Raw genomic sequence first — 14,930 nt, 5'->3', positions numbered from 1 at the left:
TCTCTCACACACTCACACACACACACACACACACACAGTGAGAGCTTGGATGTGTGATGACGTGATCGTGTCTCTATCTATCCATATTGAAGTGTATAAAAGTCTGTCAAACACATACATGCACATACGTGCTGGCTGTGCGGATGCTTTGGAGGAAATGCTCGAAGTGACAACTTCCTCAGAGCAAAGAGAGAAAAATTGTTCCTTTACCTCATTTTCTTGTTCTCCTATTTCCATCTTTCCTTTCCTGCCTTGTATTCTCCCTGGGGATGTTTCTTCTTTTCTTGCCAGTGGCGCATGTCTTTTGGTGTGTGTGTGTGTGTGTTTGTTCTCAATTGTCCTTTGAATTTCCCCTGAGTCCACCACTTTCCTACGGCACACTTTGATAAGACACCCTGTCCTCCCAGCGCTTGCTGCATGGTGTGAGTGATTGTGTGTGTGCTGATGGATTGTATGTGTGGTTCTTGCAGCTTTGAGGGAGCTTTTTCTTCGCCCCCTGCTTCTCTTCAGGAGAACACCCCAGCGTGGGGTCAGCAATAAGGTTTGAATTACAGAAAAGCCACAGGGAGCTGAAATCCTCTGAAAACATGTTTCAGAAAAGTAAAATCCTGAGTAACAATCAGTGCAAACCTTTTATATTTATTTAAAAATACATTAATATTCAGTGATTTTTAACATGTTAACTCGTGACCTAAATCTGTGCCGTGTTGATGTGACATGAATGGAATTTGAATTTGTGTTCACGCCTCCTTGCAGTTATGACAGAAAGATGGACAAGTCCTTGAATGTGTGTCCATTTCTATTGTATGGCAAGGCTGTTGGAGGTGTCGCAGGATATGTGTGTGTCCTTGAGCTTCCTCCTGGGTCAATGTGCCAAGTCTTCTGTCATTGTCATGTACACAGAGAGGCAGAAATTTTGAAACATGTCCATGGAGGAAGGAAGGATACAAGCCAGGAATGTTTTAACTCAATAAGAATAAAATCAAATGGATCCAGAAGCTTCGTAAACGTCTTCACAATGACACATTGGTTTCAGTTAGGTGTGTTAAAGCAGGAAAACGACAAAATGAAAAACCCTGACTGATAGTTTGACACCCAGATGTAAGCAGAGCTAATAACAAACCAAGAGAATTCCTGTTATTGCTTTATGGACACATTCATGCTCAGATTTAGGGCATGGGTGGGGAACCTTGGCCCTCGTCCTCAAAGTCCATGAAGTCTCCCTGTTCCAACACACCAGGTTCAAATGAATGAATCACTGTTCAGATCTTGATAAGCTGTTGGATCCATTAGATTTAAATCTGGTGTACTGGACCAAGAATACATGGAAAACCTGCAGGATTCAGGTATTTGAGGACCATGGTTCCCCACCCCTGATTTAGAGTGATGTACTTATGTTTCAAACTTATTAAGAATGTCTGATCAGTAATCAATTCCACCAATAAGGTAACATTTGCCAAACACGTATTAGCTAAGTATGTTGAAGTAAAAAGAGTTCTTCCTCTAGGAGGATTGAATGAACCCGTCTGCTTTTGCCTTTTCCAGGCTGGGATGGTTAAAACTACAAGAAAACTCAAGTCTGACTGGAAATTTGGGACACATGGGTAATGCAGAGATGATTTCATCTGAGTTGACCCCACATTGAAACTACATACTTTAATTGATGGCAGATAAAGAGCAGGATAAAAAAAATGTGATTCATTTCTTCTAATCAGCTCTGAGACTCCAGAAGTGCCAAACAAGTTACACACTAAAAGTGAGTCCAACCAGCACATCTCAGAAGACGCACTGCTGCCAGAGCTGCATCTTCTTATCTGGGTTTATAGGCTAAGCCATGCTATCCTCCCTAAGGCGTGGGAACAAAAAGATGTTTATCTATGTGTTGTTTTTTCTTGAGAATCAAGTTATCATTGACTCAGAAAGGAACAACAGTCCATCCTCAGTTGCTCAAAGGATTTGATGTATCTAAAAGGTTCTTCAGTGATGGATTAAAGCTATTTTCATTTATTCATTTATCTGTAACAACATTACCTCATCCTGCCCACAGATTTTTGTCTTAGATGAGATTTTTTTTTTCCATGGTATGTTTTCTCATACATGCAAGTAATACGTCTTTTTTTATGTAATATATAAATGGAAAGTTACAAACTAATGTCTTAAGCAATACATTTATGTTCCTTTCATCCTGGATTTAATGACGTCATCACGACTCTTGTGACGTTTAGTGGCTAAGTTGGTAAATTTTAAACAAAGACCTAGAAACTGCAATCGCTGACTCATGAGCTGACCTATCAGAACACAGTGAGCTGTTTGAAATGGGGACATTAAAGCAACAGAAAACCAAACCAGTGTTTCAGAACAGGACAAGAGATGCTCCAGAAGCATACTGTGGTAAACACTGTTTACTGTTACTTGTTTTAAACCTCATAAGTAATCAAATCCGTACAGTATGCAGGTTAAAGACAGCTACAAAAGACTGAGTCCTGTTAGTCAGCCTGCATGGGATTAAATGGAAATAAAAAGTACCAATGCTTTACCCAAAAGTGCTGGAAAAAGAAGTGAGCTGTGAACTGATGCATTAAAGGTGGAGTATGTAAGATTTTCAATATTTTCAAAATAAATTAACTAAAAAAATAACTACAATCATAATTAGATAGTTTTTTTTTTTAAACATGTAGGTTCCAGTCTGTCCATATTTGATGCGTTATTAAATTACAAGTTTGATTAATGACAAAGACCCTTCTTAAATGTTTGCCTACCAGTAAAAAAAAAAGTGCTTTTTGTCATTTGTCATTAATTAAACTTGTAATTTGATAACGCATCAAATATGGTATCATCTGGAACCTACATGTTCAAAAAACTATCTAATTATGACTGTAGTTATTTTATTAGTTAATTTATTTAGAAAATATTGAAAATCTTACATACTCCACCTTTAAGCACCTGCCTCTAACTATTACAGTGATTTAACATAAAGAATATGAGCTAAAATAGAATTAATTGAACCTAAAAAAGAAGCAATTGGAGACGTAAGAAGGATAATGCTTTGTGGTGGAAAATACTCTGGCCTTGAGAAGTTGTAATACATCTAAGAGTCAACTGTCTTCTTACAATGAACATTTTATTATAAACTAATACAAGCACACGCTGGAGCTTGGAGAGAGAACTCTCTCTCTGCAGATGCTGAAGTAACACCCGATTATAAACCATACTTAACTCCTCCTAGTTGCTGGGCAGACCACAGAAAACAATCATTCTCTCTTCCAAAGCTAAACTGAGCTCACTAAGCATCAATCACTCACTATATTACCTTTAACCTTTAACCTTAAGCAACTGGTCAACCAAGCAGTTGACAAAAACAGATGCCCTGCAAGAAACGCTCCCTGTCTCAGACTTCATCAGCGCATTCCAGACAAGGATCATATAACTTAAAGAAAGCTTTGTGCATAGACACAAAACACAGCAGGATCACAGCAAATCAATGCATATATGTCTAATACTTAATACAAACCAAAACCCATAATAATTTCTCCAACAGCTTCCTATATTAGTTGTTGTAAAAGTGTAATGCAGCCAAATTATATTTATGATGTTTATCGTCCTCATCTTGTTAAATTACCTAAGGAAGGTGGGACCGGTGCTGGGAGTTACAAAGTAATGGATTACAGTAATAACACATTACACTTAAAATATCAGGAAAAATAACTTCACTCCACTGTAGGAACAAGCTTTCCTGCGTTACTGAGGTCACGTTTGCCTGTATATGAATTTCTGATCTGTTTAAGTAGCATGTGCTGCCTGGGTGTGTGTCCTTTGCGGGGCACGTTGCATTAAGATCGATAAGAGAGGTAACTGCTCGTGTGTCCACTTCCAGACTTCATTGGGTAACATAAGGCAGTTTAGCACTCACTGGAGGTTTTACTCTACGGAAAGACTTGACTTTACAGATCACTGGAGCATCACTCCTATCAGCTGATCACTCCTATTGATCAGCCGCTGTGAGAAAACATCCCGCCGACAGAGATCTAAAATAAAAATAAAAATAAATAAAAAAATGCTGGAGACGTGCAAGCAAATAAAATTTCCTTTAGTGCACTCGGTCAAAACCTGCAACAGAGACCTGAGCTCGGAGTTAGGACTGAACGGAGACGTGGATCTTCCGGAAAGCGTTAATAGAGCTAGTTTACATGGGAACACATAGTTGATGAGGTGTTGATGAGCCGTGGGGGACTTTAGCCGCACGATAATGTTTGAAGCTCAGGGAGTTCTAGTGGTGTGTGTCAGCACAGCATGACCAAATCACAGCTTCTGGGTTCTGCTTATGGATTTTACAGTGAGGCATATTTCTTCCTGCAGACAGCAGCGCCTGCACGGCTTATGCTCCTTTTATCTACACGCTAAATTAAGAAACAGGAAAGTAAAGAAAAAAGTAGTGACGTTACTTGTTTAAATGCTGTAACTAGTGAAGTGATCTCATTTACAGAAGTAAAAGGTAACTAAATACTTTATTTCAGTAACGACCCCAACACTGGATGGGAGTATGTCAAGCTTTCCAAAGCATTTCTTTCTCAGACTGGCATAAAAAATCAGATTTTTACACAGACAGCCATGTCATCTGTGGGTTACATGTAACTGCTTGGTTAGGCAGGGTCACACAACGTCAGCTATCTCCTGAACTGCAGTCATAAGAGCCAGCTTCTCTCAGCTACTGAGGTCAAACCTTTCTTCTCTTTTTCTGACTGAGAAGATGAGTCGCGCTTTTTCCTCAGAGGCCGACTACTGTCGCAGTTTGTATGTAGGTTTGAGTTGGTCTCACCTGCTGTGTGCAGTGGTGGTGGGATGCAGCATTTAGTATGGACATGTCTGACAAGGATGACTTCACGCATGTGTTTGGTTGGGAAAAACTCTTCCTCTGCCATGCAGTCCCACTCTAACAGCCTCTTCTGCAACTCACAGGGAACAAAAATGAATCAACACAAGAAGAAACACCTGGATGTTGGCTTTATTTCCTTTCTCTGTGGACACTGATCTTCTGTCATGGTTAAGACATAATTCTTTATAGAAATCGATTATATTGAGGGATCATCATTAAAAATCAATCGTAGCGTTTATTAGCACAACTAATTGTAGAATTAAAGCCTGAAACTTTCTAATCTTTACATTTTCCTCATGAAATTGTGCCAAACTGTCCTCAACTGGATCTAAAAGGTGGTGTCAGATGACACCAGTTGACCCAGTCAGGCAGACACAGTAAACTTACACCCTGATGTCAGTAACATGGATAATATTGAAGGTCAGCATTGCCTAAAGAAAATCCAACTAGAGGTGGGGAGAAAGCGTGAACCTCTGTAGCAGTTCTGTTTGGTTTCTTTTGAGTGTTGGAGAGCAGTGCTCCGGTGTGTGAATGCGGGAGTGTAACTGTGTATGTGTATGCACTAGAGGACAGTGTAATATTGTTTTGGAGCCTAGTGGTTGGGATGGAGCTAACACCTGAATGAACCTGTCACTGCAGACACATTGCTTTTTCAGCTCCAGTGATTGCACTGCACCCAAACACACTCAACAATTTTTGGATGGTTGTGTGTACATGTGTGTGTATCAGCGTGTGCAAAGAAGTGAAGGCAGTTGGTTGCTTGAGCATTGTCTGTGTGCATGTGTCTATAGGAGTGGAAGAGACAGGAGCTGAAAGTAAGAGTGACAGAACATTGTGTCTCGCTGTGTATGTGTCTAAACCTAAACAGTGTTTGTTGTTTCTCCCAGTAATGTATAAAACTGTGCTACTGCATCCTACAGAGGAGAAGAAGAATTAATATTGATGGGTACACCAACGTATGCGCACATACAGTGCATGGTGGACCATGACAGCCCCTAAAAATCATCAAAAGGTTTCATGGATTTACATATTTGAGTAGGAAAATATTGTTTAATTCTTTATTCCAGTCTGCTTGTTGTGTTATTACCTCTGAAGATATGACTGCTGAGAACCATTGTGATTAAAGTTAAGGTGATGTTCACATAGAAGTGAGTTGAGGTGCATCCACTTAAGTTTTTTTTTATCATTTTGGTTTGCTTATATTTTGGTTTTGTCAAAGAACAGTAAAGGACAGAGCCAGAATGCATCATTTGTGGTGGGAAGCGAGCTAATAAAAGCACAAGACTAAATGTGGTAGTTGCAGGAAGGGGGTGTTCACGTAATATAGGTTAGGAACCATTGATTTATGGTGTGTTCAGACCAAACGCGTTCGGAGTGTCAAAAACGCTCAAAATGCTGAACGCTCGACGCTGGTCACTAAAGTGCCACTTTTGTGTATGTAGCCCAAAACGCTCCTGACGCTTGTCTGCAGCGAGCGGCACATGCGGCGGAAAAGAGAGGGGGAAAGGCGGAGCTTTTCTTCCAGTCAGTCTGAATGATAGCGGATTCAGTAGACATATGGCATGGTTTTATTTAATAAATAAAGTTAGAGAATGTTGTCGTAGGGCAGTGATAGTCAGTGTTAATGCAGCAAGAGCCGAACTCAGCAGAGAGCCGCCACCACAAAGCAATGCTAGGCAACGTATCCTGCTACGTTGCCAAATCAGTAACATTCAGCTTTTTAGCAAGGAGTGGTTATCCTAAATATTGCACGGAGTAATGGCTCAGCCCTGTTTCTGGGTTCACCACAGAAATCCTCCAGGAGCTGCGAGCTGATCGCTCTGATTGGTTGATGCCCCGCGTCGAGCGGCAAAAGTTCAGCTCTGCCCATCTCTGGCTTTTGACGCGCGTTCCGCGCGGAACGCCGGCACCCAAAAGCGCTCAAAATGTGACGTGAGAAAGCTCGACGCCCCCTTGCCGCACCTCCACATAGACTTTACATGGAAACCTGCCGCTCTTGGTCTGAACACACCATAAGAGCTTGCCATTTTGGGGGGAAAACTTTTATGAAATGACAATAACACATCAATATTTTGTATTGCTGGGAATTTGCTGATTTAGCGTCGGATCTCTCAAACATCTGACCAATCAGAGCAGAACATGTTTATCATTGTCCATTTTTTCATTATTTTATGCGTTCAGAGAAAATCTACAAACATTAGGTCAATAGGACTTATAACTACTTTACACTCTGCGCCCAGCTTCATCCACTGGGTAGGTTTAAAACGGGCTATAAAGTTGACAAGTTTAGGAAGAGTGGGGAGCGGAGGGCACGTCGCCGGAGCTCAGGGCATCAGAGACCAATAAGAAGATACCGGTTCATAAGCCGTCTGCTACAGAGCAATCCCCAAGGTGGAGGGTCCTGTCCTCTGGTCTCAAGGTGTTCATACAGTTGCCTCCAGCTATATTAATGCCCAAAGTAGGAGCTTTGGAAAAAGGCTTTTTTTTTTTTTTTTACTCCAAAGGGATCATTTGTCTGTCTGTCTTCCCCGGTTTCCAATCACATTTATTTCAGTTGGTCAAATAAAAGAAAACTACATAAAAAAAGGCATTTATCCAAGTCATCACACTGAAGCTAAAACACCAAATAGTGTCCAAAAACTTGCATTAACTCTTGCTAATGAGTCCTGATGAGTTCTCCAACAATGAGCATGTGTTTCAGACTCTGCAGGACAGATTGAATTTGCGTCTATTTTCCTAAAGTTTTTTTATATTATGCTAAATTGGCTATGCAGTTTTTTTTTTTTATCACCCGCTACCAGCCTCACTTATGTGTTAGTCTTGAAGATGTAAACACCAATCAAGTCCAAATAATGTCATGCAGCATTTATAATCCCAAAATGTATGAACTGTGCTAAATAAACTGAACAGCCGCAGGATTATGTAGTGAAAAGTTAAAACCTACAATTATATAGAGCTTGTCAGGCCGAGGTCCAGTTTAAGACGTTTTTTCCCTGCATGCTTTACATGTAACTGATGTTAGTAGATTAGGATTTAGGAATTGTGCTGCTCTGTTCCCCTGGCAACAACAAAACACAGCCTTCCATTGCTCACTAACTCCCAGTAACACGTGATACGGCAAAGACGAGCTGAAGGAGAGCAGAAGTTAGAAATTTAATCTTAGTCTTTGAGAACATTAAACTAAACTATTGCGCCTTTGTGTGGCTTTCAAAGGGAAGAAAGTGACGTCACCTGCTTTTCTCATCTGGAAAATAGTGAAAAGGCCTGATGATGATGGTGAGGATGCTACAGTGTGTTGTGCTAGGAGAGTCTCTGCATCATTGCATCTGCACATCACACGTGTAGTATGCAATTACGTCAAAATAGCATCAAATTCATTCAAATTTTAAAACAACTTTTCTTATATTTTATTTTTCAAATTGTTCGAACAAAAATAAATTCAAACAAACTAAATATTTGTTGCAATAAAAAAAAAACCAACAAAATAAGCTTTTGAAGTTTGAAAAAGGTTTTGGAAGAAGTTGACCACCTATCTAGTCCAAAAGCCTTTTATCTATAACAACATAAATATTCACACTTTTACAGCATCTCTTTAATAATTCTACATATTATGTACAAATAAATACAAATAATATAGAAAGACTTCACACTAAACATACACACTAGATCTAAAAGGATTTAAAACTGTTTATTTTCTAAGCTTAAAGAAGGCCGAGAGCTAAAATGTGATTGTTCCTTGGTGTGTACCTGCAGGGACGTTGCAGTATCATCTCTGTGCTGAAAAGGAACAGTCTGAACATAAATAAGAAATTATTAAAATTATGTCAAGAGACGGGAAGGAAGGTGTTTGGACTGAGACGGATGACAGAGAATCTAGTGTGATGAGGGACCTGAAGGAGGTCAAGGGGAGCTGACACCCATCAGTTTTCCCTCCTTAATCTAGCTCTGCGAGGCATCGCTCACTTCATCTCCGCTGACGCACTCCTTCTTTCTCACTAACACTCACACACAGCAGATATCACAGAGACCCTCAGCAATTGGCTTTGTCATGACCTTTAATTCCAACACATCTTTGTGTGTGTCCACATGTAGTTGACAGCTTTAAAGCGTTGGATATCAATTTGCAGCGGCTCACCTTTTTTTTTTTTTAATTCATGTTCCACTGGCTGCAGTGTGTGTGTGTGTGTGTGTGTGTGTGTGTGTGTGTGTGTGTGTGTGTGTGTGTGTGTGTGAAACGGGGTTGTAACAGTTGCAGGAAAGCTTATTTTGAAGGTGGAGCCAACCAGCAGCAGAGTGATTTGCTGGTAACTAAATGTAGATTATCATCTTCCTTGTTGTGCAATAGCTGGCTGTGGTGTGTGTGTGTGTGTGTGTGTGTGTGTGTGTGTGTGTGTCCGTGTTGACTGTTTACCTTAACCATTGTAGCCACCGGCCCTTTTTGTAATGCACCCACTGTGAACTGAGTAGATATTTTTCACTGCTATCCGGACTACAGAACGTGTTCCGTCACATTTCAGATGTCATTATCAGATATCAGAAACACTGTTTTTGTTTTAGGTAAACGTTCTTAAAGCGGGACTAACCGTAACGCTTCGTTGCACAGCGTGGAATTACATCTTTCTGTGGAGTTTTCAGTCATTCGCTTCTATATTTCCTTGTAAATCTGACCACCGTCCTCACTACTGAGGCTGACCCCCCCCGACACGGCACGGCGAGGCGAAGACTTTCTGCAGTGACAAGTGACAGAATGGGTTGTAATTCACAGAGGCAGCAGATAGAATCAGGATGTCTGACAAGTACAGGAGAAAAGCAGGTAATGACAATCTGCAAGGTTGAAAAGACATGATGTGCAGCAGGAAACCCAAGATGTCAAAATGAAAGACACGTCTTCTTTTTCTTCACATGTGAATCAGGATGTGAATAGATGGGTGTGGAGGACAAGTATTTTCTTTTAAAGACTAAATATTTTTTCAAGTAAAATGGCTGAATTGAATCACTGACATGTAGCTACATCACACATCTAAAGTTCGATCAGGGCTCGTTGCAGTTTTAAGATAGAAAAATTCATTCTAATTCAACGTGAAATCATTACAGGTGAATATATAAACCAGTCAATGCCTGAAAAACTTTGAAGAATTTACCAAAAGAAAAGGTGTTGCCTTTAAATGTTACATACAAAGCTCTGCCCAGAGGATAAACACATCCACTTTAAAGCCTTTTCACTGCTTACCTGTTCACACAACATCTTGTTTTAATGCAGTGAAAACATCTGCAACATTACAGTGAAAACTGGGCCTGATAATTCCCAGTCCAAGAGAATAATCTCCAACTTAACATCAGCAACAGTTACTTTTCCTCTGTCACTGCAAACGCTGTGACACAAGCTATGTTTATTTATATATTTCTACATGAGTGTGGGATTAATTGTCAGCAACATCATTCATACCAGTCATGTACAAAGTATTAAGCGGAATTTCATGGACGAAGTTGGAGCCCACTGACTTCTCACACAAACCTGGAAAACTTCTTACAATAGAAACGTTGGCTTTGGGATGGGTCAAGCATATGAATGTTGCTGAACGAGCCTTGGAAGTGCAGTTTGATACCAGCATAAGCTCTGTGAACTAATGTGCAATACAACTTTTTTTTATCATTATTATTTAAGATTTGACTTGTAGCTGTGCTTTATACACACTGGATTAAAACCGTATTCTGAATAATGATGTATTTGTCATCATCATCTGCATCAACCATAGACTGTATATAAAGAGATGGACAGAGCCTCTGTGACGTCACCCATAGGTTTCTGAAGAGCTGAATTGAAGCTCGGTTGGCGGTTCCTACCTTCGCCATCTTGGCAGCGTCATGCGTGTTGTCTCCCCCAGAAAATACAAATATGGGCAAAGAGGTGAAGCTGAGAGGGGAGCCGTGAGCGTCATGGCGGATGATTGAGATTGAGCGAACTCCGAGCTTTCTGTAGCTAAAAGCTAACCGAGCTAACCCCGAGATAACGGGAGCTAACCAGCTAACGGAGGTAAGCGGGCTAAAGCTAAGTCACGTTGTTAACCGGCTAAAAACTGCGGTCGTTCTACGTTCTTACTTGAAGCGGGAGATTGGTACCTGTCAATCAAAACGACACGTTGCTCGGTATGAATTTTTCTTTCATTCCCAGAGATGCAAACGGTTTTAACAGCATAAGTAAGCTTGTCCCAGAATATCTGGAGCGAGACCAGACCCCATTAAGATGATGATGATGATCCTTAAAATGCTTTATTACTCTCCTTAACCTTTAATTGTTGTTGCTGCATTTTCTGCCTATAAATCATCTGGCGAAGATAAACATGTCAGACTAAGTCGTACCTTTGCTCTGTCTTTACAGATTGGACAGTCCCTCGTATGAGGTGATGCTCCTGGACTTTGAGGTGGATAATGTGATTAACCTGGTGCCCACCCAGACTCTACACTGGACGGTGGAATACCCAGCTGGCACACAGACAGCCTCCAGGCAAACGGAGAAGGTCTCACACCTTTACATCAGCAATGCCGACATACAGGGTATCGTACCACTGGCCGAGGTAAGGGACGACTTGTTCGATAAGCACACGCACACTGTATATCTCTGATCACACACTCTGATGACAGCACAGCCTTTATTATGCTGGAATAGACTAAATAAATGCTTCCCCTCCTCCTAACCTTCTTGCTGACACCCCCAACCTGCTCCGTTCCTCCAGGGTGATCAAAGCTGTAAAGGTCACCTTGTTTACCCCCTCCTGCTGCTACCAGCCTCCTGGACAAACACGCACACACGGATACACACACCCTCACTCACACACAGCAGGTTTCGCCCTCACAGGTTTAAAAATGACAAGACGCTTCACAATTATGGACACACAACGGTCCACGCTGACAGGTCGGCACAGACTCACACTTTTAACTGCAGTCATCCCCTAAAAGTCACTGACACACACTTACCTTCACGGAGAAATGCGTCCTTTTATTTAGCATCCAAGCTGGTGTCATTTCTCAGGTAAGATGCATAAAAGTCAAGTTGATTAACTGTTTAACACGTGTGTACGCATACTGACAAAAATGTGCACATGGTCCTCAGGTATAAATCTTAATCCCTGTTAAAATAAACATATATGTAGGAGTGTGTTTTCCAGTCTTACTTTAAAAGATGAACAATAAATAAGGCTTTTTTGTTTTAAGTTCAGGTCTTGTCTAGGTTTATCTTTCATTTCCGCTACAAATCTTCAGAACTGATGAGCGTAAGAGTCTTCGTCTTTTTTCTTTTCAGTTTTCCATAGGAATGCTAATCAGCAGCTAGCATCAGGGTCAAACATGTGACCAGGTGAGGAGATGATGGTGTGTGTAGCAAGCAACACAGATTTAACTGTAGTAAGGTCATTTCATTTAAATGAATTAAGTTAAAACTAATTTTTAAATTTTATTTTATTTTATTTTATTTTATTTTATTTTATTTTATTTTATTTTATTTTATTTTATTTTATTTTATGTCAGATAGCTGTTCCAAACAGTGGATGAGAGAATAAAAGCAGACGTGGGCAGCACTCACCAGGATATAAGTTATGACTAAATCAATGACTTATTTCATACAACCAAAGGCAGAAAAATGCACAATACAGACACATGAAAGAAAACAATTCAGTTCAGTATTGACAACCTAGGACTTTTTCTTTAAAAAAAAAAAAAAAAAAAGACACAAAGAATTTGAAGAATTAATGGCCAAGTCTAAAAAATTATTGTGAAGGAATCGCAGAGCGAGCAGTTACAGCAGGGATCCCCAATCCTGGTCCTCGAGGACCGGTGTCCTGCAGGTTTTCCAAGTGTCCCTGCTGCAACACACCTGATTCAAATCAGTGTGTATTTAGCAGACGCGTGCAAAGCTTGTCTGAGTCTGAGTCAGGTGTGTTCCAGAAGGAACACTTGGAAAACCTGCAGGACACCGGTCCTCGAGGACCAGGATTGGGGATCCCTGAGTTACAGGACTCATTGGAAGAGAATGTGGTCCCAAGAAAAGAGCTGTGTGGTGGAAAAAAGGATTAAACAAACATTTCAAGAAGGAAATTCAGTATGGACTATGGCAAAAGATGATTTCTTTTAGTTTCTAAACTTTGGAGCAAGTACAAACCAAATGGGAACGTAGTAAAAGGAAAGTCGAAGCATCAAGGCAAATAATAAAGTAATATGTGTAAAACAGAAAATGCACAACAAGATGTGCAGAAACAGGAATCCATGTTTGTGATAAAATTGTAAGAAGAAAGTTGAAGGAATCAGATTTGCTGCAGAAGTCCGATGTAAACAGGATTAAAAAGTTACAGTGAGTCAAAGAGAAACAGACTTGTTGATGATTGGATCTGACTGATATTTAGTAACAGATCACAAGTCTATTTTAGTCTAAAAATATATCAAACTGAAAGCTTTGTTTGGTGCAGGTTCAATAAGAAAAGTATAGACAACCACTTGTTGAAAATGAGCAAATTGCTACAATTATTCATGATTGCTGGTTGCAAGCAGGAGGACTGGGCCGATGGGAGTCTTTAACAGTGGAAATAGTTGGATACTAGTCTCACTCCGTCAGTTGAGACAAAGTTAGTAATATGAGTTCACTTTTCAAGATGATAATGTTGCTACAAAGCAAAAAACATTCAAACTTCAGAGCTGCTTTCCAGGAAACAGTTGGGAGGTGATGGCAACCATCGGACATCTACTGGTCTGCTGGGAACAGAGTTATGGGTCTTTCAGAAGCTGTTTGTTTGTTAGATAATGTGGCACTAAGAGAGCACACAAGCCTGTGATTATGCTTACAATTATTTGTTTTTGTGTGAAATAAGGTTTCAATACATTTAAGTTTTTTTTTTTTTTTTTTTTGAGTGAATCTATTCAGTTTCCAAGATGTGGAATTTTTCAAGTTTGATCTCTGGACTCAGGACAGAATTGGAGCCACATTGTAACTGCGTTGAGCTGAGTCCACAGCAACACAAAGCAGCACACCACAACAGCAGTCCGACCGAATAAAGGTGTCCTAAAACTTTTTCTTTTCCCCTTCTGTTTTGTTGTAAGGAAATACATGCTAGTGGAGTGTTTGGAACGTCTCGTATACAATTACTCCAGGAAAGACAGACTCTGTGTGCCATAAAATGACTTTGTGTTTTCCAACTATTCAGCTCTCCTGTCATTTACACGGTAACAGGTTTAAGAGGAAATCAAACTTTGTAGAAATCGTTATTCTGATTCACAAACATCACGTGGATACAAACAAACATTTCAACGTATGACTTTTGTTCAGGATTAATGACATTTGTCACGTTAAAATTTGAAAAAACGAAAGAAAATGTTGGATCTTTTTCATTCTCTTTTTTTCTTGTGTTCCAGAAATATTCATCAAAAGTAATGAGGTCTTTTCTTTCAGACAGATGATTGGACATATTGTTTTAGAGGTTAATGCTAAAAGAGCAGCTGAGTTCCGATGTAAAAATGTGATTTCTTCCTGAGTGAACGTTACTCCCAAGAACTATGTACACACACAAGCAAACAGGAACACTTTTTTTTTTTTTTTTTTACACACTTCTACACACTAAATTTTACTCTCCCTCCCTGCATCTCTCCCCTGCCCCTCTCCTAGAAAGCTTCAAAATGGCTGCTATTACAAGCCATTTGGGTTTCCTGATTTGGTTACCAGCGCTCCTGTCCAGGTGCTGCTCATTGCTTGGTTGTTTAAGGTATCTCTCAGTGAGGGGGAGGCATTGTGATAGGTCACCAAGATGAAAGCCTCAACTTTTTCTGGGGCTTTCACTAGAAGGAAGGGTAAAGGGGTGTAATTATGAGCAGGAAGTGCGTTTTCAAAGAGAGCTGGATGCAAAAGCTTTCACATAGTATTACATCTTTGATTTTAAACAATTTAGCATCTGAGGACCAGAATTTGTGGAGCATTATGTAGGGAAAATGGAGGATCTTTCTCAAAGCTCTTTAAATTGCCTAAAAGCTAAGCATCACACATGATTACTTTACAGGCACTCTGTGGTGGCTTTGA

At 40.2% G+C, this 14,930-nt stretch overlaps 1 protein-coding gene across 1 annotated transcript in view; it reads left to right on the top strand.

The window, feature by feature from the left end:
- The window catches only part of LOC306764356 (transmembrane protein 132C), a gene marked incomplete at both ends in the record, with an annotated part of 272,386 nt that overhangs the window by 186,480 nt on the left and 70,976 nt on the right, over window positions 1-14,930 (top strand). The window contains one exon of the mRNA XM_079251499.1: window positions 11,253-11,448. Coding sequence (XP_079107625.1) covers window positions 11,253-11,448 — 196 coding nt within the window. The remainder of the gene's footprint in view (window positions 1-11,252; window positions 11,449-14,930) is intronic.

The sequence above is a fragment of the Telmatherina bonti genome (genome assembly GCF_933228915.1).
Source record: "Telmatherina bonti genome assembly, chromosome: 13".
Taxonomy (NCBI): Eukaryota; Metazoa; Chordata; class Actinopteri; order Atheriniformes; family Telmatherinidae; genus Telmatherina; species Telmatherina bonti.
The sequence above is the reverse complement of the archived record's forward strand: the minus strand, read 5'-3'. Positions and strand labels throughout refer to the sequence as shown.